The 25854-nt window shown below is 53.1% G+C and overlaps 1 protein-coding gene and 1 non-coding gene across 7 annotated transcripts; both read left to right on the forward strand.

The window, feature by feature from the left end:
* Positions 1–3032: 3032 nt before the first annotated feature.
* On the forward strand, positions 3033–25422 carry Pkm (pyruvate kinase M1/2). 6 transcript variants are annotated; one of them, XM_070042953.1, is made up of 12 exons: positions 4643–4731; positions 9171–9287; positions 11365–11531; positions 12188–12279; positions 16402–16533; positions 16678–16864; positions 17618–17888; positions 18768–18918; positions 19076–19228; positions 22223–22389; positions 24247–24428; positions 24745–25422. In XM_070042953.1, the coding sequence occupies exons 1-12, from the start codon at positions 4682–4684 to the stop codon at positions 24849–24851; spliced, it is 1776 nt and encodes a 591-aa protein (XP_069899054.1). In that variant the 5' UTR covers positions 4643–4681; the 3' UTR covers positions 24852–25422. The 6 variants fall into 6 exon arrangements, with proteins under 6 accessions (XP_069899055.1, XP_069899056.1, XP_069899054.1 ...); XM_070042952.1 differs by lacking the exon at positions 22223–22389 and adding an exon at positions 22724–22890; XM_070042954.1 differs by lacking the exons at positions 4643–4731; positions 9171–9287; positions 22223–22389 and adding exons at positions 3033–3120; positions 22724–22890.
* LOC138842154 (small nucleolar RNA SNORA29) lies at positions 6003–6142 on the forward strand. The gene has a single exon (XR_011376606.1). It is a non-coding gene; the product is annotated as a small nucleolar RNA SNORA29 (small nucleolar RNA).
* Positions 25423–25854: the final 432 nt, after the last annotated feature.

Consider the following 25854-nt stretch of genomic DNA (forward strand, 5'->3'; position numbering starts at 1 on the left):
GATTTAGAGGAGCTTTGAGACTTTGGAAGTCTGAGAAAGGCCTCTGTGGAGTCTCCTGGTCTAGCTCTAGGAAGGGCGCATCAAGTCTGGACTAGTATTTCTGCCTTAAAACTGACAATCCCCAAGACCTGCGGGTGATCTGCTGTGCTGTGCCAGGCCCAGGTCACACAATCAAGCTTGCCTTGGTGCTTCCAGGATGGGGTCCAATGTGGTCTTACATACACACACCCCTGCTCACAAGAACTCCAGGTAAACCATTAAACTCCAAATCCTGTGCTTCTGGCCATGGATGGCATACAGAGCACTCGTCCATTCTCAGATACTGCAGGTACTTGTTTAGGGTGAAGGGCAAACTTGTTTAGGGTGAAGGGCAAACTTGAATTCAAAAAGGACACTCCTCCAAGACCAATCAGTCCTCCAAGGGAGGCTTCTAGGGCCTTCACATATAAACATGAGGTCAAACCTCACCCTATGGAACAAGCATTGTTCTCAGTGTTCTCCCAGCTTCCCCCCATTTCCAGTGCTGGGGATGGAAGCCAGGGCCTGGCTTGGAGCTCATTAGGGAAAGTCTTAATTTTCCTATCATTTGAACCACGTCCTCAGCCATTTTGTTGGCTTGTCTTACCAGGACTGGGGTTTGAACTTTGGACTTCCCTCTTGCTAGGCAGGGACCCTCAGCCCCTTTAGTATGCGTGTTTGAATGAGTCACTTCCAGCTACTTAGTTCCTCCACTTCCTGAGTAGCTGGATTCATAGGCATGAACTCTCTGGCCCAGCTTTCACCTTCAAAGGAACTGGATTCTTGCACTTTAAAATATGGCATATAGCCACTGGGCAAGTGTGCAGAATTAGAACAAAGATAAGATAAAACCTGTGGGGCTCTTCCATATTGCCACTGTCTTCTCAGCAAAACCAAGACAGAGATCTCCTTAAAACCAGCATGCATATTTAATGTGAGCTGAGGAGATGATGGACGTGTCTCCTGGAGGACACTTATTTTTATAATGTGTTTGGCTATTATAGAGGTGATATACACAGGGGTGACATTTACATCTGTCAGATAAGAACTACATGTCGTTTTGTACAGTGTCATCTGTTCTATCATTCTCTCCCAGTCCCTCCCTCCTTCATCAATGTGGATGACATTTTTATAACCATCAGACTCTTCTGAATCAGAATGCTGGGGTTACAGGAGTGACCATGCTTTAAAACTTTAAAATGTGAGTTAGCTTGGCACCAGCAGGGTTACTGTTCTGTGTCCATCACTCTTCTTAGTGTTCCCTCAGCCAGGAAGGGTGAGCATCAATGATGACACCTGGTTTGTTTCCTCCCAAGTTCCTGCTCTCTCTCTCTACCTTAACCAAGCCAGTACTTCCTACCCCTAACTAAGTAGACCAGCAATCTGGCTGGTGGTTCTTGCTGAAATCTTAGCTTTTCGGGAGGCTGAGACCTAAGGATCCTGGTTCCAAGCCAGTCTGGGCAGGAAAGTCCATGAGACCCTTATCTTCAATTAACCAACAAAAACAAAAAGACAGAAAGGAAGAAAGAAAGGAAGACAGAAAGACAAGGAAGGAAGGAAGGAAGGAAGGAAGGAAGGAAGGTAGGAAGGAAGGAAGGAAGGAAGGAAGGAAAAGAAAGAAAAGGAGGGAGGAAAGAAGGAAGGAAGGAAGGAAAAGAAAGAAAAGGAGGGAGGAAAGAAGGAAGGAAGGAAGGAAAAGAAAGAAAAGGAGGGAGGAAGGAAGGAAGGAAGGAAGGAAAGAAGGAAGGAAGGAAGGGGAAAAGCCGGCGGTGGAGCTGTGTGGTTTGAGTGGTAGAGTACTAGCCATAAGCAGCACCCAGGGCTTGAGTTCAAGCCCCAGGACGGGTACAGAAATAAATAGAACAGGGCTGGGAAGGTGGCTCAGCGGTGGAGTGCTTGCCTTGCATGCCTGAGGCCCTGAGTTCGATTCCTCAGCACCACATAAGCAAAAAGAAAAAAGTCGGAAGTGGCGCTGTGGCTCAAGTGGTAGAGCGCTAGCCTTGAGCTGAAGAGCTGAGGGACAGTGCCCAGGCCCCACGACCGGACCCCCCCAAAAAATAATAAATAAAATAAATAGAACAGACCAGCAATTGCTTACAGAAGAAATAGACTTCTCGACTGCAAACCAATTCAGTTTTAGGCTCCCTCCCTCCCCGCTTCTCCTGCTCTCGGTGAGTGAACTCCAGGCCACTTTGTAAATCATCTGCTCCGAAAACTTGCCCCGGTGCAGGCCAAGCGCTGAGAGCGATGGGACCCGCCGGGCAGCGGCGGGGAGAATGCCCAGACAGACTCCACTAGCACCGGATCGACAGACACGCCTGGGCCGGGCACAGCAGGAGTGCTGGCTCCTAGGTAGATCTCCGGCCCCGAGGCTCCGAATGGATCCTTCCTTGGGGGGCCAGTGCGACCCCGTCAAGAGGCCTCCCGGCGCGCCCCGGGCCCGGCCCGCCCTGCGCTTCCTCGTTCCGGGCACAGCCGGCGCCCGTTCCCGGAGTCCCGCTCCTCGGAGGGCGGCCCCGGCCTGCGATCGTCCCCCCCCCCCCCCCACTGCCTTCCCGCCGCAGGGCGGGGCTGGGGGCGCCGCCGGGGACCCATAAATCTGGTTCCTGTGCAGATAAGGCCGGGGCAGCTGGGGCGACCTGGGCCGGCGGCCAGAAAAGGAGCCGGGTGCGGGCGGCCCGGGCCGGCGACAGGTGTGCGGGGCGCCCGGGGGTCCGGAGGAGCCCGCCGGGGGGGGGGGGGGTGCGGCCCCGCCCCCGGCAGCTCCGGATTGGCCCCCGGGTTTCAGTCACCGTCTCCTCTGGACGGCCCACCGTGTCCTTCCGCCGCGGAACGTAGTCCCCTCGGAAAAGGGCAGAGCCCGCCTCCGCTCGGCCTCCCCCCGCCCCGTCCTCCCGCCCGCTCCGGTCCCGGGGAGGCCGCGTCAGCGGGGGCGCGGGGCGGGGCGCGGGCGGCCGCGCGCGGGGATTGGGCGCGGGGCGGGACTGCGGAGGGATCGCGGTGCGCAGCGGGATCACCTTGAGGCCCGGGGCCCGGCTCCCGCACACGAGCTCCTGCATCGCCCAGCCTTCGCAGCGCAGCCCGAGCCGCAGCACGCCGCAGGTGAGCGGGGCCCCGTGGCGGGCCTCCACCGCGGGCCCAGGGCTCCGTCCGGCACACGCACGCCCTGCGCACGCAGGACGCCGGGCGCGGGGCCCGTGGGCGTCCTGGACCCCGGGCAGAGCCGGGAGGGAGGGAGGGAGGCCGACTCGCCCCCAGGGCCTGCGCACCCCCGCCCCCGGTCCCCCCGATCCCCGGCCCTCCCCTCGTCCCGCATCCTGGTCCCATCCTCGCCCTCTTTGTCTCCTTCCCGTCCTTGTGTCCGACCTCCTCCCGCCTCCCCGCGGCCCCGCGGCCCGACCCCTCCCCGGGCCTCCGCTCAGCCCCTGCCCGGGCCTAGTGGCGGCGCTGCGAGTCCGTGCCCCGTTCGTGCTCCATCCCCCTCCTCCCTCCCCGTCCCCCCCGCGCGCACTGCGCTCCCCTCCTCCCGGCCCCCTCCTCCCGACCCCCTCCTCCAGCCTCGTGCTCCCCCCTCCTCCTCTCGTCCCCCTCCCCATGTTCCTGCCCCCTCCTCCATCTCCTTCCCCCCTCCTCGTGTTCCTAGCCCCTCCTCCTTCCCCCCTCCCATCCCCACCTCCTCGGTCCTGGTCACGTCCGCCCCGCATCCCTCTCTCCGCCCCGCCCTCCCGGGGGTCACGTCCACCCCAGGACCCGGGGTTGCAGGGCAGGCCGGGGTACGTGACCCTGGGCCTCCGCGCCCCGCGCCCGCGGGCCCCTCGCCACGTGCGCCGGGGAGGGGACCGCACGGATCGGATTTCCTCACTAGAGACCCGTGTGCATCCAGGGCGGCCCAGGGTGGGAGAAAAGGAGGGGGCTCCCGGCTGGCGACGGGAATGGGGGCGCCCGTCCCAGCCCCAGCACAGCGATGCCCCGGTGTGATGAGGGCCAGCGGCGCGGGGTCGCGCAGCCGGACGCTGCGCACGGCACTGACCGGCAGGTGCTCCATCCTCGCCCGGACTTGTGCTGCACGCACGCACGCACGCACACATGCACGCACAGGCTCACATGCCCGCACACACGTGCGCGGACACGCGGGGCACGGGCGCACACACCTCTGAGTCAGGCGCGCTCCCTCCCCGCGCATCTCCCGGAAACCCGTCCCCTGGGGGGGATCCTGGCCCTGTTTACTAAGCGGTGTTACTTTGTAGTTAAGTAATGTTACTTTGTAACTCCCAGCTTGCCACAGACTCTTGGTTCTCTTGGGAAAGGAACCTTTAGAACAAAGTAGCACCTCGCCAAGATGAAGTGTTCCCATTCGCTTTCCCTCCAGCTCCACGTGGACCAGTGCCCCAAGGATGTGTCCAGCCTGGTTGTGGTCGGTATTAGTACCAGCCTCACGCCACTCACTGTTACCCACCCCCCCAACAGTACTTAGGGTGTGGCTGAGGAGAGAGAGCCCAGGCCACTACTCCTGGGACAGCATTGTTAGCAAATAATTGCAAATAATTTGTCCTCTGGGTGGCCTGAGCATGCTGGGGTTGGGGGGGGAGACTGCAAGGGGCAGGGGCTTTTCTGTGGAGGAGGGTAATATAATCCACCCGGCCCCGGGGGCTCTGCAGAGGAGATGGGGCAACCTTTGAACTTAGCTGCTTTTGAGAAAGTTATCTTCATTGGGTGAGTGGAGAAATGCTTATATGTATATTTGCAGGCTTCAAAAGTCCACGTTCAGTGAGTCGAGTTAACCATATGTATTTCTCTAGATCACAAAGGGCTCCACTAGGTGCAGAGTCGGGTAGGCCTTTTGCCTTCCCTGTCTCCCCCGATGGGAAGGGGGTGTGGGCAGTGAATCACGAATGGGGAAGATTTCTGTGACCTCACTTCTGACTTTCTGTGGCCTCCTCTCTCTGAAAGCATTGCATTCAGAGTTTTACAAAAGAGCATCAATCGCTTGAGGCCAGCTGAACACCTCGGAGACCTGGGGATAATGTCGAGGGGTGGGGGTGTCACAGGAAAAACCCTTTCTTAAAGCTGTTTCTTAACGTGGCGGCAGTGTTAAGAATGAGGAAGGAAGGGGGTGGGGTGGGGAAATAGATGCAGCTCTAGCTGTTCAGACTCAGGGGTCCGTAGGCTGAGTTTATTTTACTTCAGCTTGTCTGAACCAACGCATCCGGGATCAAATGTCTAGATCTCTCCAGATAATCCTCAGCCTAACTCCAGTGAGTGAGTGGACAGACCCCTTGGGAACTGGGTTTCATTGTCCTCCTTTTCCTGGGGGCTGAGTCTCACTTGGGCGACAGATAGCACTAGAGTTTGGAGGCTAAAGGACAAAAGGTAAAGACCACACTGGTGTTGGGGGGCTGGAGGACCAAGAGCCTGTTTCAGGGCTGGAGGATTGGTCTCTGGTTACTTGATCTAGAAGCTCTTTGGGGGAGGGGAATGCAGCCTCTGCTGGCTTTTAGGGCCACCTGGTGTGAGTGCCCAGCTTGGGGGGGGGGGCTTGGAGCTTTCCCTGCAGTGCGGGAGGCCACGCCCCCTGCGGTGGTTTGTGCCTGGCTGCACGTAGGAGATGGAGAACAGGCCTGCAGTACCCTTGGTGGCCACTACAGGCGGCTTCCCCTCCCCTCCCTCCTGTCCATCACAACCCCCCGGGGAGCTTGAGCCGCCTTATGGCCTCCAGCTAGACAGGCCTGGGCTGGATAGGTCCTAGCACAGCACTTAAGTATGTGACTATGAAAAGGCTACAGGACAGAGCCCAGGCTGTGAGTCCAAGCCCCAGTAGTGGCGTGTGCACATGCGCAATGTCTAGTTTTAAAGGTGGAATCAGCAGTGGTAGTGTCTTAGGTAGAGCTATATACCAGCCATATGGAGCTTAAGTGCCAATGCTGACCGGAAGAGCATGTGACAATGACACACGCTGGAGGATGGCGATTAAAAATGCCCAGCCCTTTCCCATTTGACTACCACATTTTCTCCTAAAAATAGATCTTAGTGGCTATGCTTATGGGATACAGTAAAGTTGCCATGATCTGAAGGGGGAGGGTTCGGAGGTACCCTCCTTCTATATGAAATGGCTGGACACAAGACAAAAGCCATAGGGATCCAGGTGGAGATGTCCTTTTTAAGGCATCGGAGGTGTGGCTCAGTTGGTAGAAAAAAAGCAAATGTACTTCAATGAAATTAAAGGATAGAAAACCTCATGACAAGTTTGAAAATGGGAGCTAAGTCTAAAAGTACAGCTCAAGTGTTCCGGGTGGTAGAAATACAGATATCAGAGGCTCCCTTCCCCCTAAGATTCAAAAACTTTTCATTTTTCAGTTAAAAGTTAAAAATAGATATAAAGCAACAGGCACAAACCTATGACAACTGCTGTGGTAAGACACTAACTAGGTCATCCATGCCCCGTCCCCGTCCCTCTCCTCCCTCCCTCCCTCTTCCCCCTCTCCCTGCCTCAGCCTGCCTCCCCCTCCTCCCCAGCACTCCCCAGCTACTCCTCTTTAATATCCAGCCAGTGCCTCGCCTCTGTTGCTCACTGAAAAAGGTAATGTCCCTGGGCTCTACCCCTGAAGAAAAATCTTCAGATTGATTGTTATATGGGCATCAGTGGCTCATGCCTGTAATCCTAGCATTTCAGGGGGTTGAGATGTAAGGGTCGCTGTATGGAGACAGCTTGGGCAGAATAAAAGTCCATGAGAGCCAGATGCCAGTGTCTCACATCTGTAATCCTAGCTACTTATGAGGCTGAGATCTAAGGATCACCATTCAAAGCCAGCCAGGGCAGGAAAGTATGGAAGAGTCTTATCTCCAGTTAACTGCCAGAAAACTGGAAGTGGCGCTGTGGCTCAAGTGGTAGAACACTCACCTTGAGCTGAAGAGCTGAGGGACAGTGCCCAGACCCAGAGGGTGTCACCCCTTATATGAGGGTCCAGTTGTGTTTCCTAGTTTCTTTTGCTTTTCTTTTTTAATTGGATTTTTGAGATAGATTCTCACTGTAGCACAAGCCTCAAGCTCGTGATCTTCCCACCTCAACCTACCAAGTGCTGGGATTGTAGGCGTGCACTACAATGCCCGCCCTTGTCTCAGCTGAACAGCATCTCCAGATCTGCTGCTGCTGGCTGGCTCCTCACCTGTTTGGGTTCTAGAACTCCCGTAGCTTGATGAGAGCCAGCCACTAGTGACCGTTATTCCCCAGTTTCTTCTGAAAGTCACATTTTGTAATACAGGGTTGTAGTTGGTTGGGTGCATGCTAAAGCTCCGTGTCTGTGAGACCGTGATCCTCACAATCCTGGCACAAGGTAGGAGGGGGAGTTAGGATGGGATGGTGCAGAGTCCCAGCTTATTAGAGCAGAATGATGTGGAGCTCTGAGATCAATTGGTGGAGTGAGGCGAGAACCACAAGGGGCCAGAGCTGCAGGACGGGAGGGGCAGGTGGCTGGAGCTGAGCTGTGCGCCTGTCTCCATCAAACCTCCCCACTGAGGCCTCCATGCTGTGGTTTCTCACAGAGGGAGATGTTTCTGAGGAAGACCCTGCAGGTGCTCGGGCTCACGCTTACCGGCTGCCAGCGGGCCCTCCCGGTCCCCGCTGCCCGCCTGGCCCTGGCTGCCCGCTGGAGGTTGGCTCTGCATGTCTGTGCCTCCCCAGAGGAGGGTGCGGAGTGAGTCAGGCTGGCCTGGGTGGGGCTGCATGTCCAGGCAGCTGGCAGGCACAAGGGAGAACTTCCCAGAGACCTGCCCTACCCACTCAAGGCTGGCTGCAGGAGACAGCTCAGGGGGCTCCGCCTGCAATGCTGGCCACATGGCTGGTCCCAAAGGACAACCTGTGTTCTTTTTTTGTGAGGCTTTTGTGACTGAAATGGGCAGAGGAGCCAGGGGCGCACTCAGTCTTCAGATCCACTAGGGGACGTGGCAAAGAGCGCTTCAAGAAAACCCAAGTGCCAGTGGCTCATGCTTATATAACAATCATAGCAACACTGGAGTCTGAGATCAATCAAGCTTTGAGGCCAGCCTGGGCAGGAAAGCCTATGAGATGTGAGACATTTGTCTCCAATTAGACACATACACACACACACACAACAAACAAAACTTGAAGTGGAACGGTGGCTAAGCAAGTGGTAGAGAGAGGGCCAGCCTTGAGACACCTCAGAGCTTGTGGAAGTCTTGCTAACTGCTGGTGCGTAAATTCACTAGAACATTAACGCCACTCACTTCTCACTTTGGTACTTAATAGCCCCCATCCCCCCCAAAAAATTAGATGCCTATAGACTTAGCTGAAGATCGTGAAACATAGGGTATGTTTTGGGCTAAAGTGGGTTGGACCTGAAGTCACCTTGCCTGGAGGTGCTCTGGGCATTCCAGCCTTTTCACAAAGGTTTTACTGTGCAGTTTGAGCAGACTAAACAGGAAGAGAAGCTGGCTGGATCAGGGCTTATGGCTTAGACTGTATTGCTCCTCCCCTTTTGGGGAGGGGCCTCTTAGGTCCTCCGGGGCTCAAGGTATATCTTCGCAAGCCATTGGAAGTGCCCTGAACTTCTTGTAAGCCACACTCGATCTCCCTCCACACAAAGCAGAGGATTTCTCCTCTCTATTATTTTTTAATCTTTTTCCCAGCTGTGGGACTTGATCTCAGGACCCAAGTGCTGTCCCTGAGCAACCAGGCTGGTGGCTCATGCCTGTGATCCCAGCCACTCACAAGGCTAAGATCGAGCACTGAGATTCAAAGCCAGCTGGCACAGAAAAGTCTGTGAGTCTCTTGAACCACCAGAAAGCCAGAAGTAGATCTGTGGCTCAAGTGGTAGAATGCTAACCTTGAGCATGAAAGCTCACAGATAGCACCCATGCCCTGAGTTCAAGCCCTAGTACCAACAAAAGAAAAGAAAGTGATTATAAGGAGAAAGCATTTCTTGCTTTTTTTTGGGGGGGTGGGAACTGCACCCCAGGGGGGTCAGTAAGAGTCCAGTTCCCTGACAACTTGCAGTCTGTTTCTCCTGGCACTTCCGAGGAGGGCCGGGTATCCCATAGTGCCTTCTACCTTGGTAGCCTGATTCTTAGGTAACTTTCCCATCGCCGCTAAGCGCGTTAGTTTAAAACTCAAGATTTTATTTTAATTCCCTGTTCAGCTCTACAGGGCAAACTGTATTCAGCTCTGAACGATCTATACAAGTGGGGCCAAGGAGCCAACTTGAGGGAAACAAAGAGAATTTTATCACTGGAGTCGCAACCCCAAAGACCCAAAGGTATGGCTAGGCATGAGCAGTGACCCCGTGGCTCTACAGAATCTGGAGCCAAGCCAGAGGATCATCCTTTGGGAGAACACGAGTCATGACTGTCCCACGCACGCGGAACCCTGCGTGCTTCCCAGGCCTGTCCTTGGATTGACCACACACTCCCAGCATGGCCGCGGTGAGGCCTGGTGCACCATCTCACCAGGATCCCTGGGCAGTCGTTTTGTGGCTAAGTTTGGCCAGGAGCCATGAGGTCTGATAAGCATAGGTAAACTACCCTGGTAGCCTGGGGTGTTCCAGCAGGAACTGAGGAGTTCATCAGATTTGGGGGCTGTAAAGAACAGATAATGAAGCTGATCCTGGCTGTGGGGCTAAAGTGAACGCTCAGGTTATTGGACATCCGCAGTGGAGAATCAGGCGGGGCCTGGAGAGGACAGCTGATTTCTGGTTAGAAAGTTAGAGATTTCACTCTGGGATGAACAAACTGCCTTTGCCATATAGGTTCTGCTTCTCAGTCAAGGTCTATTCTCTCTTTTTTGCCTTCCATTTGCCAGATATCTGAGGAAGCTCAGGTGTGCAGCTCTAGGTGAAGTGTCTGCCATCAGCTTTCCTGCTGGCCACAAGGCTCCTCGGTTGGGACTTTGCCAGGGTGTCAGGGAAGGCAGGAATGAGGCTTAAGGATTCTGTTCTAGTACCAGTGGCTCACTCCTGTAATCCTAGCTACTGAGGAGACTGAGATCTGAGGATCGCAGTTCTAAGCCAGCCTGGGCAGAAGAGGCCATAAAACTCTTATCTCCAATAGACCACCAGCAAACTGGAAGTGGTGCTGTAGCTCTAAGTGGTAGAGCACTAGCCTTAAGCTGAAGAGCTGAGGGACAGTGTTCAGGCCCAGAGTTAAAGCCCCACAACTCCTCCTCCCCCCCCCCAGAAAAAAAGAGGATTCTGTTCTAAAGTTGTAGCAGGCAAGCTACCAAGCTGGGTTCAGGGTTTTGAAAAGGGGTCCCTGTCTGAAGCCCCTCATCCTGAGGCTGCTCTAGGAGCCTTTGTTGGATCTATCTGAGCAAACGGTACCTTCCAGGTCCTTCTGGAGTTTTGTACTCTAATCAGCTGGCTTACCGGTCCAGCGAGTTGCACTGTTAAATCAGTAATGAAGCAAAGGTCAGGGCAGTTGCCGGAATTGTGGCCTGGGCTGGTTAATTGCCTGGAACAGGTGGTTCTGAGACTGACAGGAGACAGTATATGTGTCAGATTTTAATTGTGAGTTGCTGGGCACACCTGTAATCTTTGTCATTTGGAGGCTGAGCAGGGTTCAACATCAGCTTAGGCTACGGCATGAGACCTTTTCCTTAAAAAGCAGACAAATGTCAGTTGCCAGTGGCTGGGGAGACTGAGATGTGAGGATAGTGGTTCGAAGCCAGACTAGGCAAGAAAGCCCTTAAGACAGAAGTTATATTAGAACCTTACCAGTGATTCTTCGTTGCAGTGCAACATTGTGGTTGTTTTTAGTTTTGTATACGTTGCCATTCATAAGTCCTCTGGCCAAAAGTAGATGAGGTTTTGCTGGAGAATCCTAGCAGGTAAGAGGTTTGCCTTCATTCAGGTCCGGCTGGACTTTGCTGAGTGAGCTTGGCTTTACCCTCCTGCCTATTAGGGGCTGAAGGGTAAATGTAGGTATTGGTATGAGCTGGTGAAAGACTTGGTAGGTGTGAGTAGCTCAGAGGACTTCATTCACCCGGGGCCGTCTCAGTTTTTTTCCCAGGTTAGTAGAGAGTTTGTGTTGTGCAGAACTTAGGTAGAGCTTCTTGTTATATGCAAGTTGGCGAGGTAAGTGCTGGGGTTGGGGAAGTGGGTCAGTGATAGGGTCCCTGATATGCAGAGCTCTGGGTTGTTTTTTAGCACTAAATGGTAAAAGGAAGTCACTGCCAGCCTCGTAGGGGAGACCTGTCAGTTTGTGGGGCTCTGAGAAGCTCATGGTTGGTTTGGATTAGCTCATTAAGGTTTTCTGTTGGTTCGGAGCCGAGCTAGTGTATAATCAGGAGACAGCCCCCTTCTCCATCTGATTGCCGTGCCTCTGCTTTGCTGGAGCCAGGACCACAGAAGCCATGCCGAAGCCCCACAGTGACGCCGGGACGGCCTTCATCCAGACCCAGCAGCTGCACGCAGCCATGGCCGACACGTTCCTGGAGCACATGTGCCGCCTGGACATCGACTCAGCCCCCATCACCGCCCGCAACACCGGCATCATCTGCACCATCGGTACGCGCGTGGGCGCCCCTTCCCTGCCACACGCGGCTGGCTGGCTGATCTCCCTGAGAAACTGAATAAGTGACACGTTTGGAGGGGGGCTGAGTCATATGTGAAACGCTGGCAGGCAAGCCAAGTGCCAGTGGCCTCAGGCCTGTGATCAATCCCAGATACTCAGGAGGCTGAGAGCTGAGGATCATAGTCAGCCCAGACAGGAAAGTCTAATTAACCACCCCCAAAAAACCCCACAGAAGTGGAGCTGTGGCTCAAGTGATAGAGCACTAGCTTTGAGCAAAAAGGCTAAGGGGACAGCATCCAGGACGTGAGTTCAAGCCCTAGGACCGGTACACACACAAAAATGATCGTTGAGCGTAGTATGTTTTGTGCTAGAGGCAAAATATAGAGGATATCTTCCCTAAGGTTCTTAGTGGGAGCCTCTCAGAGACATGGAAAATGATGCCACCGTGTGCCTGGCATCTGCCTGAGCTTCCTAGCAGGCAGAAAGAGCTGGCCTAAGACTTGCCAGGCTAGGTAGGAATGAAACTGTCCAATCTGAATGCAGTGAACTAACAGCGGTGGGAGCACCTGCGGAGGGTGTTTGTAGAGATGAAGTTTATCCTTCCGTGCACTTACATGTTTTACTACTTGTGGCTTTGATCTATGTCCAGGCCCGGCTTCTCGATCAGTGGATATGCTGAAGGAGATGATTAAATCTGGGATGAACGTGGCTCGTCTGAACTTCTCTCACGGAACTCATGAGGTGAGCCTATAGCTGGTCCTTGGATTGTGGACTGGGATACTTGTATACAAGGAAGTGGGTCTGTAGTGCTCACTAGCCACCATGGTGGAGCACGTAGACATATATATACACACATCTGGTAGTGGTTTTGTGTGTGTGTCCTGGTACTGGGGCTTGACCTCAGGACCCAGGCACTGTCCCAGAGCTTTAATGCTCAAGGCTGGCACTCTACCACTTGAGCCACAGCTCTCCTTCTAGCTTTTTGCTTATTGATGGGTGATAAGAATCTCACCAACTTTCCTACCTGGGCTGGTTTTGATATGATACTTAGATCTCAGCCTCCTGAGTAGTGAGGATTCCATACAGATAGGAGCCACTGACAGCCAGCCCTGCTTCTAATTTTCTGAGTAAATAGGATATTGTCCTTATTAGGTGGTCCCACTGGTCTTTCCTCTTGCCACCTTCATGTTTGAGAGTTCATGAACAGACAAGGTCTTTTTACTGGTCAAGGCTCTTCCAAACACCCAGACTGCCCATTAGCTCTCATGAAGGTGTGGAAAGGTCTGCTGGACACTTTTATGGGCCACACAACTTCGCATAACTTTTCTAACTTAGCTCCTGTAGCTCTGGTTTTCAAAAAGTCTAGGGCCTTTTCATACCTAAGATCACTGGGAGGGGGGGGCCCAGGAGGAGGACGAGGACGATGTACTAGGTCAAGTGCACAGACTTATGAGCTTTCTGGGATGTTGGATCGGTTAGGAATGAATTGGGTCTTACACTCTATAACTTGACTTAGAAAGCCTCCGTTCCTGCCTCTTTGCTGAGCAGTGAGAGATGAAGACCAGAGAATCTCATCTTGCCATTGATGGAAGACTTTCCTCTCTCTTTGACTTGTACTTCATGTTCAAAATGTAGAACGTACTTGTCTGTTTGGGAGGGGTGCGGGCTGACCCTCTGGCCTTTCGAGGCTGGTATTAAGTTCAGACTAAAAATAAATCCTTAAGTTCAGCATTTCCAGAAGAGAATTCCTTGTTTCTGGAAACATGAGACTCTTGAGCATAGATTTTCTCTAGGCCATGTTCAATAAACAGCCAGTGGCCTGGCACCGGGCTGTCTCTCCCCCCCTCCCCCCAATATCTTGGGAGAGGGAAGTCCTGAGCTCATTTGGCAAGCCGGAAGGTTTAGACTCATAGTGACGGACACCTGTAATCCCAGCACTTAGGAGGCTAAACAGAAGGATTGTGAGTTTAAGGTCCACCCTAGGCTCTGTCTCTCCAAAAATAATAACAGTGCACACACATCTGTTAAAGTTCTCTCTGATGAACAATCAGCCTTTCACTCAGCAGGAATTGCCAGGAATTACTAATTACTCCTGGTGTTAGCGTAGGTCAGAGAGAGCTCAGGGAAGACAGTGTGCATGAGCCCTCCTGCAGGAAGGGAGCAGAAATAGAAGGCGCAGTGCTGACCTTTCACGAGGCTCCCGGGTCCAGTAATGTGATACCATGGGGCCCTGGGTGTGCTGCTGGCCAGTCAATTTTCCTTACTTATTTATTTGCCTTTTCAAAAAATATTACAAGAGGTATTTGGAGATTATCTGTCCTTCCCGTCTTCTTGCTAGATTAGCACTGGCAGGGTTTTATTTTTACTTAAGTCCCTCTTAGGAGTTTATTTTTAGGGATTACAGCCAGATGAGGCTGCCCGCTCGAGGTCAGAGGGAGACACATAGACACGGAACTGTCTCATTCTGATGCAGGGACATGGATTGCCTTTTCTGATCTAGTCAGTGGCTTTTGGGGTGTCTCAAAGCCCCACTTTGGGCAGTTCATATGGTCTTGTTGAACATGCGTGTCCTATGGGCCATGGGAGCCAGAAATACTGGCTTCTTCACGACCCCTTTGACAGTCTGGTGAGGGCGGGGCAGGGTCCTCTGGCTTCCCAGAGGGCTGATTGTCAGCTGAGCAGGCAGCGCACCTACTGGTAATGTACCAAGAGATAACCACACAGAGAACCGGGTGCGGACCTTCTGCTCACTCAGTTATCAGGTGTGATTTCAGATTCCCTGGGTCAAAATGCGTGCAGAATGGCTTAAAATCCAGGATTGACTGGGGCATGTGTTTGGATACCTGACGGGCATGTGTGAGGCCCAGAGTTCAGGCCCAGCATGGAAAGGAAAGCAAAAGCAAACCAGAGCAACCAGAAAATAAGTGTATACTAGTTAAAGAAATGTCGAAATTGAAAATTATTTTTTGCGGGGGAGGCAGTCCTGGGACTTGAACTCAGGGCCTGGGCACTGTCCCTTTTGCTCAAGGCTAGCACTCTATCACTTGAGCCACAGTACTACTTTTAGCTTTTTCTGTTTATGTGGTACTGAGGAACCAAATCTAAGGCTTCATGCCTGCTAGGCAAGCACTCTAACTCACAAGTCCAACCCCCACCCCCAACCCAGTCCACCTTTCTTAAAAATGTTTTCATTGTTACTGGGAGAGAGTGAGGGAAATACTCTTTACCTGACTTGTGTAATTGTAAACCCTCTTTATATCACCTGTATAACAATTAAAAACCCATAACTGCTTATAAACTATAAATAACTATAAATGTATATATAACTTCCTTATTGTTATTAAACTGTTGTACAGAGGGGTTTCCGTTTCCCAAGTCAGCTGAGTACATTTTTTTCTTTCTTTTTTTAGACTGTTACTCTGTCTTTTTGCTTCAGTTTCCCCCCAAATGCACTTAATTCAGGAAAAGTCTGGAAAGCCAGCTGCCATAGCTGCTGAAGAGGTTGAATTCTGAGAGTCAGGGTTAAAGCTAGCTCAGGGAAGAAAGTCCATGAGACATCTTATCTACAATTCACTACCAAAAAAGTTAAAAAGCTGGAAGTGGAGCTGTGGCTCCAGTGATTGGGCATTAGCACTGAGCAGCACAAGGACAGCACCTAGGCCCCTGAGTTCAAGCCTCAGAACACACACACACAAAATGAAGTAACAGACAAGCCCAAGCTGTTCTATTTCTCTTCTTTATTGTCCGCTACTGTAGCTGATTCCTAACTAAAAGGATCCCTGGCTGATCCCCTTATAGAGTAAGGTGTTGGCTGACACGTGCCCCTTGGAGAGGGGCTCTGCCTGGGCCCTGTCTGCCTATGCACTGTCCCTGCACGTGGATGGTGAAAGGACCGGGCCCATAAAGTGCTGAATTAGGTGCCCTGGTTATCAGCATTGCCTGTGGTGTGCTATCTGCAGCTATTTGGATATCTTATCTTGACCTGTGTCCCTTTTGAATCAAATAGTGGCGATAAAGGGGATCTTGGAGCCAGGATTGCTGGAAGTACAGCCAAGGGCAATCCCTGCCCAGAGGCACCTGACCCAGCTGATCCTCTCCACTCTAGAAAGTGCTTGTGAAACCTGGTCTGACCTTAGCATTGGATAATTACCTTGTGCTTCTACAACTTAAGTCAATAATGGAGTTTGGATTGAGATCAATAGAGAAAACACAGAATCTGACACTGATTGCCAGCCTGGGAAGAGGGTTCTAAACACAAGCCCTCACAAGCATTTTCCCTCAATTGTTTATTATTATTTTTGTCAGTTGTGGGGCTTGAACCTCAGGGCTTGGGCTCTGGCCCAGAGCTCTTTTGATCAAGGCTATCACTCTACACTTTTGAGTCATAGCATCACTTTTGATTTTCTGGTGTTTTCTTGCTGATAGCTGAAGGGGCCGGGAAGGTGGCTCAGTGGTAGAGCGCTTGCCTTGCATGCATGAGGCCCTGGGTTCAATTCCTCAGCACCACATAAACAGAAAATCCAGAAGTGGCGCTCAGGCCAAGTTCAAGCCCCAGGACTGACCAAAAAATAACACAAAAACCCAAAAAACTTAGCTGAGGGTATCTTTGAACCATGATCCTCATATTTCATCCTGCTGAGCGGCTAGGTTACAGGTGTGAGCTACCAGTGCCCTGCATCTTGAGGTGATAAGTGCTGGGTAGAAGAGGAGGGTGAGGCTGCTGGAGGGGACCAGTGGAGGGCAGTCCGGTGAGATGAGGGCCGTGGAGGTTGGTTGTCCTCAGCTTTGGCTCTGCATGAGGGAATGGAAGTAGGATCCAGGCAGAGGAAGGACATAACACTTCCTTTCTCCCCCCGCCCCCAGTACCACGCAGAGACCATTAAGAACGTGCGCACAGCCACAGAAAGCTTTGCCTCTGACCCCATCCTCTACCGGCCAGTTGCTGTGGCTTTGGATACTAAAGGACCCGAGATTAGGACTGGGCTCATCAAGGGCGTGAGTATCCTAGGGAGGCTTGGGGGGAGGGAGGATCGCAGAGGGAGGCTGAGGAATTTGAAGAGTCTACTAATGAGGGTTTCGTTTATTGAAAATACTTTTTTTTTTTCCCCCCCTGGACACCCTTGCCCATCTCCTGCGCAGAGCGGAACTGCCGAGGTGGAGCTGAAGAAGGGAGGGAAACTCAAGATCACCTTGGACAATGCCTACATGGAGAAGTGTGATGAGAATATTCTGTGGCTGGACTATAAGAACATCTGCAAGGTGGTGGAGGTGGGCAGCAAGATCTACGTGGATGACGGGCTTATTTCTCTGCAGGTGAAGGAGAAAGGTATGTGTGACTGGAGACTGGGAGGGGTCGAGCGCTGGCCTGGCGTGCATGAAGCATGGTTTCAATTCTGTATTACCACATACACAGGAAAAGCCAGAAGTGGCGCTGTGGCTCAAGTGGCGGAGTGCTAGCCTTGAGCAAAAGAAGCTCAGGGACGGTGCCAAGGTCCTAAGTTCAAGCCCCAGGACTGGCAAAGGTTTAGTCTTACTTATTATCAGTAATTCTTGTTTGTTCTTGGTGCTGGCCCTGGGGCCTGAACTCGGCCTTATACTCTCGCTTAGCTTTTTCATTCAAGGCTGGCTCTCAACTACTTGAGCCCCACCTGCAGCTTTTTGCTAGTTAATGGGAGATAGAGGAATCTCTGGGATCTCAGCCTCTTTTGAGTAGCTGGGGTAGCAGGCACGAGCCCCAGAGTTCATACTCATGTGTCCTTAACAATCAGCCCATCTTTTATCATGCTGTTTGCCAGAAAACATTTCCTTCTCACTTGATTCGCATTTGCTATGCTCACCTCTGACTTTCGCGTTGGAGTTATTATCTTGATTTATAGGCGAGGAGATGAGTACAAAGAGGGGTGACCATTTCCTAATCTTGCAGTCAGTGGAGATGGGGTTTGAACGCTGATCCCATGGCTCCATCCCCTTAACCAGGGTGGAAAGGGAAACAAAGGGCTTCCTGCCGGTCCTTGAGCCTTCCGGCCACTTACACTGGGTTTTCATTGTGCTGCCTCCCTGTCCACTCCCTTCCGCACAGGGCCTGACTACCTGGTGACAGAGGTGGAAAACGGTGGCTCTTTGGGCAGCAAGAAGGGCGTGAACCTTCCCGGGGCCGCCGTGGACCTGCCGGCCGTGTCAGAAAAAGATATCCAGGACCTGAAGTTCGGTGTGGAACAGGATGTGGACATGGTGTTTGCATCCTTCATCCGGAAGGCGGCCGATGTCCATGAGGTCCGGAAGGTCCTGGGAGAGAAGGGGAAGAACATCAAGATTATCAGCAAGATTGAGAACCACGAAGGTGTCCGCAGGTGAAGCCCAGTGCCCCAGCCTAGTGTTTGCGCACTGTGTTAGAAAGGCACAAAACCAAACATCCCTTCCCCTTCAATCGAAAAGCCAGAAGGGGCCCAGAACCGTGTGCCAGTCCCGGGGCTTGAACTCAAGTTCTAGGTGTTGTCCCTGAGTTCCCTAAGCTTTTCTGCTTGAGGCTAGCACTCTTATCACTTTGTGCCATATCTCTACTTCTGGTCTTCTGGTGGTAATTAATTGGTGGTTAATTGGAGAAGAGTCTTGTGGACTTTCCTACCCAGGCTGGCTTTGAGCTGCAGTCCTCCGATCTCAGCCTCCTGAGTAGCAAGGATTAGAGGCATGAGCCACCAGCACCTGAGCTTTTCTTTTTCTTGGTGGGGGAGGAGGGGATACAGCAGAGCCAAGATTTGGGGGGGAAATGCAGGTGTTGTTTTTTGTTGTTCAAGGCTAGTGCTTTGCCACTTCAACCACTTCTGGCTTTTTGCTGGTTAATTGCAGATAAGAGTCTCAGGGACTTCCTGGCCTGGGATGGCTTTGAACCATGAATTTCTCCCTCCTCCATCCCCCACCCGCCCCATCTCAACCTCCTGAGTAGTGGGGAATACCAGTGCCTGGCTTGTTTTTTTTTTTTGGGGGGGGGGGGTCCGGTCATGGGGCCTGAACTCTGGGCCTGGGCGCTGTCCCTCAGCTCAAGGCTAGCGTTCTACCACTTGAGCCACAGCGCCACTTCCGGCTTCTTTTTTCTTTTTGCTTATGTGGTGCTGAGGAATCAAACCCAGGGCCTCAGGCATGCAAGGCAAGCGCTCTACCACTGAGCCACCTTCCCAGCCCCTGTTTGTTGTTTTTGTAGCACCTTTTCTACACAGTCTCTCATCTTCCAGGTTTGATGAGATCCTGGAGGCCAGTGATGGCATCATGGTGGCTCGTGGGGATCTGGGGATTGAGATTCCGGCAGAGAAGGTCTTCCTGGCCCAGAAGATGATGATTGGCCGGTGCAACCGAGCTGGCAAGCCTGTGATCTGCGCCACGCAGGCATGTGCCCTCCCTCACATGGGCCTCTTCCCACGGACTCTATCCCTGTGTCCACAAACTCCCCTGCCCCATGCATGCATGTAAAGCCATCTTCCCCCTTGCCCCTGATTCAGGCCCCTCCCTCTCCCCATCTCACCATTGCTCTGCCCTCTCCCAGATGCTGGAGAGCATGATCAAGAAGCCCCGCCCCACCCGCGCTGAGGGCAGCGATGTGGCCAATGCTGTTCTGGATGGAGCCGACTGCATCATGCTATCTGGAGAGACAGCCAAAGGGGACTACCCCCTAGAGGCTGTCCGCATGCAGCACCTGGTAAGTCCATCCCACCTGTCTGTGGCTGGGCTTGAATCCAGCTCCAGCGGGGGGGGGGGGGGGGGGGGGGCGTGGCGGCCTATGCACTGGTGGTTCACCCCTGTGATCCTAGCTGCTCAGGAGGCTGAGATCTGAGGATCATGGTTCAAATCCAGGCCAGGGTGGAAGTCTGTGACAGTTATCTCCCATTAAGCACCAAAATGTGGAAGCGGAGCTATGGCTCAAGTGGTAGAACACCAGCCTTGAGTGAAAAAGCACACACAGAGATGATTGAGAGTTGTGTGCTGTGGGGTTGTGGATTTTTCTGTTTTACCTTACATGCCCACATCGCCCTCATTTCCTCCTGATGATGTCCCATTATCAGATATTGCCTTTCAGGACCTGAGGCCTGGGATCCTGATCAAAATGATGCCTTGTACAGTCCAGAGGGCCTGGCTACCTCTGTCTGTTCTGGTTATATCCAGGCCTTGGGCTCCCAACTGGCTGCTCTGTGGGGCTTCCAGTTTGAACCCCACAAGGCTTCAGAATGGAGGCTGACCTCCACACTGAGCTGCCCCAGACAGTCTTGCATGGTGCCTGCTGCATGCATGGGTCCTGCCTTGCTGTTTACAGACCAAAAGGTCTGGCCAAGTGTGTACCGGTGGCCTGCAAATAGACGCGGAGAGCTGGGATGTCGCTCAATGGCAAAGCACTTGCCTAGCAAGTGCAATGTCCTGGGTTCTGTCTCCAGTACCCAAAGACAAAAAAAAAGGAAGTGGGGGGGAGGGCATTGGGCCTGGTAAGACTTGATTTCAACCTTGATTTGGAAATCTCCCTTCTCTTTCCCTGGAGCTTGGGCAAGTTCCTGTCAGCTCTAGAATTTTCTAGTTACCCATCGGTTCTCATGCGTTACCCATGGTTACCCATGAGCTCTGCCAGGGAAAAGTGGAGCCACAATTCTGTGGAGCCACAGAACTAAGAGAAAGTTACACAAAAGGGCAGGAGTTGCGTGTGTTGATTGGTCACTCTCTCTCTCTATATTCTGTCAGTTTCCGGTCAACACACACGCACACCTACTCTTTGTGTGACTCTGGCGCCCATAGGTCCCCAGCTTTAAAATACCCAACAAGAAACAGAGGAAGGCCAGGTGTGAACTGGCAGCTTCTCTTACTCCATTATGACCTGTGTGTTCCTGCCAGCCAGCGGAGCAGCAGCTTTTGGGCTGCTGCTCCATCAGTGCTGCCCTCGGTCTGTCCTCAGCTTCCCTGCTAGAGCCTCCCTCCGCTTCCCTTCTAGCTCAGGCTAGAATCCATAGAGACCTCTTGATCCCTTTCCCAGCCCTGGCCTCCACAGCACCCTGCCAGATCCACCTGACCAGGTCTCTTGGCTCAGCCATCAGCCACCCTGGGAAAGGTACTTAGTCACCTCCCATCCCCCCTCCGGAGTCTCCACCTGCTTTCCCCGCCCCCTCTAATTGCCTTACTTAGGGGTACAGCCTGGCTTCAGACATGACATGCTGTCTGGCCATGACTTGACTTACTTACCTTGCAGCCACATTCTGTGGCAAATACTTCTTTAACTCTGAAGATCTCAATGGGATACCTGAGGTGTGTTTATTGGTAGATTTATCTAGCAGGTTGGATAAAAATGTGCACAACTCTTCCCTTTTTCATGTGGGTACCACCTCCCCCCCGCACCGTCAAGGTTTCCATAGCAACAGAGGACAGTTTGGAGACCAAGACTCACCTCAGGGTCTGGGCCAGGCTGCAGCTGCTCATCACTGGTAATCGGGGGAAAGTCACTATTTTCTCCTTGGTGTAACAGATGAGTTAGTTCATGACCCCATTAATCACTAAGACCTGGGCAGTGCCAGGTATTGATCTGTCTTCCTATATGTATCCTCCTCTCCAGTTGCATGCATTCATTCTGTCCTTAAAACACTCAACGAGCAATCGATCCTTTCAACCTGGTCAGCTCAGCTTCCCCTCTGCTTCCAATGTCAAATTAAATGCGATGGTATTACTGATCCCCCCCTTCCCCCAATCAATCCATCATTCATTGGCATCTGCTAACGCTAGCCTTCTCCCTTCTATTCCTGGGCTTACCTGAGTAAGTGGTCTCGAAATAACACTGGCTTTGTCATAACTGCTTTTTAATTCATTTTAATGACTGTCTGTCTGCATGCTTCTCCCAGTCTCCGTCTCTTCACGTGGCTGTCAACATGTTAGCTGGAGTTGCTCGTACGCCTGCTTAGAACTTACTCAGCTGCCCAGCTTTGCCCTGGGGTGGCATCATACAGGCGTCTTGCCCTATACCCAAGGCCAAGCGAATGCTTGCTCCATGTGTGCGTGGAAGCTGGGCGGGCAGCTTGTGCCCCAGTGATGCAGCCATGTGGGGAGGTGGGGCCTCTTTCTATCAGCTGTGTCAGGAGGCAGCGTGGTCAAGTCCCCTGTGGGGAAGTGGGGTGCTCAGCCTGGGTGTGCTTCCATGTCAGGGTGTCAATCAAAAACCAAAAGAGGCCTGGCACTGGTGGCTTGAGCCTGTGATCCTAGCTGTTCAGGAGGCTGAGATCTTAAGGATCACGGTTTGAGGCCAGCCCAGGTAGAAGCCTGAGACTTCACTCCAATTAGCTACAAAACAAAACAAGAAGCAAACAGAAGCAGGAGGTATGGCTCAAGTGTTACTCATCCTTGAGCAAAGAAAGCCAAGTGAGACCCTTAGTTCAAGCCCTAGTACTGGCATGCACAGAAAAGCCAAACTCAAAAAGAAGACACATCCTTTCAAATGGAAGAACTCCACTTCCCTATTATTGGATGAAGGTGGCAGAACTTGGCATAGAATCTTGCACCCTTCCCAGAGCACCCGGACTTGTACCACGTCTGCCCAAAGGAATTAATCTCCCCGATTAATTCCCCCATTCTGTCTTTCCATGTGTGTTCTCTCTTTGTCTGTTTTTTTTTTCCCCCTTCTTCATCCCTGCTCCTCCTCACCCTACCCCCTCCCCTAACCCTGCAGATAGCTCGGGAGGCTGAGGCAGCCATGTTCCACCGCCAGATGTTTGAGGAGCTTTCGCGGGCCTCCTGTTACTCCACAGACCACATGGAGGCCATGGCCATGGGCAGCGTGCAGGCCTCTTATAAGTGCCTAGCGAGCGCTTTGATAGTTCTCACCGAGTCTGGCAGGTAGGGCCCGAAGGGCAGGTGGCACTTGTAGGATCAACAACTCCGCTTTTCCCTCCAGTGGTCGTAGGACAAGGGCCTGGGCCCTGCCGAAGGCAGCCAGGGAGGTGATGCTAGGGCAGGCAGGTTCTTGGCGATCGCAGCGGATATTCACACGCATCTGGTGTGGGCCATGGTTCTCATGGAGTGATGATGAGGCTTGGTGCTGGGGACATGGCCCTCCCCCAGCCGTCTGTGGCTGCTCCCTTCCCTGTCCCTTTGTGACAAAGCGCTGACCAGCTCTGTCCCCCCCCTTCCCGTCCCTCTGGACGGATGTTGCCCCCCCCCACCCACCCAGATTGCCCGCGAGGCAGAGGCTGCCATCTACCACTTGCAATTATTTGAAGAGCTCCGCCGCCTCGCACCCATTACCAGCGACCCCACAGAAGCCGCCGCCGTGGGTGCCGTGGAGGCCTCCTTCAAGTGCTACAGTGGGGCCATAATCGTCCTTACCAAGTCTGGCAGGTAGGAGGCGGTAGCGGACTCCCCTGGGATGCCCTGTTGTGCACACGGCCCCCTGAGGGTCCTGGAAGTCTTGGGTGTGGAACCGAGGTAAGGGGCCTCAGGCTGCCCCCGACGACCTGCAGGGAAAGAACTTCGACCTCCTGTGGCCACAGCCCTAACCAGAGCGAGCCCCGTACCTTCCCTGGCTCCAGTGGCTACAGACAGCAAATGTTAAGTCCATTAGGAAAATAAGTGCTATTCATTGTGTCTCCTTTGGGTGCCCTGGCCCTCATCCATTAGAAGATGGGTAAGGAGGGAGAAGCAGAGCCACCACGCAAGAGAGGGCAAGGCTGCTCTTGGCCACCCAGCCCCAGCCACTCAGGATGACCTTTGTAAAAGGTCCCCACCCCTGCTGTTGGGCTATTTTTACCTTCAGGCTTCTGGGATTTCACTCAGCTGGTTCGGGAAGGCTGAGTATGAAGGCCACGCCTGCGCGCGCGTGCAGGGGTTCTCTGCCATTTTGTGGCTTGTTCCCACACCTGTCATATGTGGTCCCAGCTGGCTTCTGGGGCCCAGTTCCTACCAAGTTCCTTTTAAGTGTCAGCATCTCAGGGGGGCCCTCCTCTGTTCCAGAGGAGCCTTGACAGGCAGGGGGCTTCCATGCCATGCCTGCTCGTGTGCCCTGATTTCTAAAACTCTTGGAGCTGGGTACTTGCTGGTGGCTCACATCTACAGTCAATCCTAGCTCTACCAGAGGCTGAGATTTAAGATTGAGTTTTAATGCCATCCCAGGCAGCAAATTCCATGAGTCTATCTCCAATTATAACCAGCCCTTTCCCCTACCCCCCAAAACAAAAACAAAAACCTTTGCTCAAGTGATAGAGCAGAACAGCCTTGCGCAAAAAAAAAAAAAAAAAATGCTAGAATAAAACACGAGGCCCTGAATTGAACCCCCCTCCCGGTACCAGCACTGAAGAAAGTCTTACAGAGCCTTCGTCACTTGGCTTGGTCAGGCACGTCCGTTGGTTTCAGGTCATATTGAGGGAGCAGATGGGAGCTTGCAGTGTGGTTGCCTTCCAGGGGCTTGGTCATTCCCATGCTGCCCTTTGCTGGGCTTGCAGCTGGTCCTGGTCATACCAGGACTGGCTCTGTGCCAGATGGAGGGACCACATGGTAAGCCATGCAGCCCTGGGATGATCATCGTGCAAGTGATGGCTCACCCTGCTGTTGGGCACGGGAGGAGGGGCTGGTCCAGCCTAGAAGGGAGCGCTAGAAACGGGTGCTGATGAAGTGAGTTTGATCAGTGGGTGAGCAGCTGCCTAGGCTCTGGCATGTTTCCTGGAGCTGGCGGGTTCCATAGTCCGTCTTTCCTGCCAGGTCCGCTCACCAGGTGGCTCGATACCGCCCCCGTGCGCCCATCATCGCGGTGACCCGGAACCCCCAGACAGCTCGCCAGGCCCACCTGTACCGAGGCATCTTCCCTGTGCTGTGTAAGGACCCGGTCCATGATGCCTGGGCCGAGGATGTGGACCTCCGGGTGAACTTGGCCATGAATGTTGGTACGTTCATTGTTGGTTCTTTGACATGTTTTTTCTCCATATGGTTGTCTGGAGCTGCTACACTGTGGGTATTACACATATATTATGTCCTAATAACCTAATTGTGGGATGAGTGGAAGCCATTAGCTCTAACCTTGAGCAAGGCTCTCCACCGGCTTAGTGTAAGTGAATGGTTATTCTTAGGACTCAGCTCTGCCCCATGCCCTCTGCCAGGGCTTACAGTCTAGCACCACCTTGTGGTGAGAGGGAGTCATGGCGGCTGGTTGGCAGTGCTTGGCTTTCATTTACTAATCAATCTCTCCCCTTTCTCTTCCAGGCAAGGCTCGGGGCTTCTTTAAGACAGGAGACGTGGTCATTGTGCTGACTGGCTGGCGCCCGGGTTCTGGCTTCACCAACACCATGCGTGTAGTGCCTGTGCCTTGATGACCCACGCAGCCCCTTCCTGCAGCCCTTGTCCCTCATCCCCACCCCACCCCATCCATTAGGCCAGCAACGCTTGTAGTGCTCACTCCGGGCTGTAGTGTGGCACTGGGCTGGGAGACATCAGGGGAGATGAGCCGCTATGAAATGTGACTGGGTTTAGACCCTATTTGATAGGGGATTGCCTAGATCCCAGCTAACAGATGAAGGAGGAATACAGGACTTAACTGCAAGTGGGCAGCGACTCCTTCTTGCGTAGTTGGTTCAGTTCCCATAGAAAGGATGTCCAGAGAACTCCCAGCCCTGGCCTGGAGTCCGGAAACTGCCAGTGAAAAAGTAGGGCTTAGAGCATGGGGTCGTGGTTCCAGTATAGGCAGACTGACCAGCCCTGGTCCACCTTGCTTCCCGTAATACCTTGCTCCCCTCCCCACCTGTGCCCTGTGCTCTTCTGCCCTGCGCTCTACTCAGCTGTCAAACAGACAAACACTCCACCTTTTGAGTTCCCCACTGCAGCGGCTGCAGGCCTGTTGCTATAGAGCCCACCTTTATGTCAATAAACAACAGCTGAAGCACCTGTTTCCGCTCTTTTATTTTTTTTTTTTTTATGTTTTGCTGAGAGGTGCTGAACCCTGCCCTCTGGGCAGGTGGGAATAACAGCCTGTACCTGGTGGTAGGTGCTATGGTTTAAACCTGAGAGATGGATGCTGGGAAGAAGTACAAGTACTGTACCCCAAGGTTACTGAGGGATGGGCTGTGCCCACAAAAAGCTGGGTAGTGGGAATGGTGGGTTGGCGAAAAGCACAAGAATGGCGACCCTGGCCAGCTCCCCAAGGGAGCCCCTTAACCTGGGGACCTGGGAAAGTCTGTCCTCAGGTCTGGGGTACTGCAGGCCTAGGGAGTTTGGTGAGCCTTGGGAATGGCACTCTCTGGCCCGTCCTTACTCTAACAAGAGCTAAGTGAATTAAAGCTGGGGACAGGGAAGGGATTTGGGACCCGGTCACACCCC

Source organism: Dipodomys merriami, unplaced genomic scaffold, assembly GCF_024711535.1.
Source record: "Dipodomys merriami isolate MVZ:Mamm:240054 unplaced genomic scaffold, mDipMer1.0.p SCAF_33, whole genome shotgun sequence".
Classification (NCBI taxonomy): domain Eukaryota; kingdom Metazoa; phylum Chordata; class Mammalia; order Rodentia; family Heteromyidae; genus Dipodomys; species Dipodomys merriami.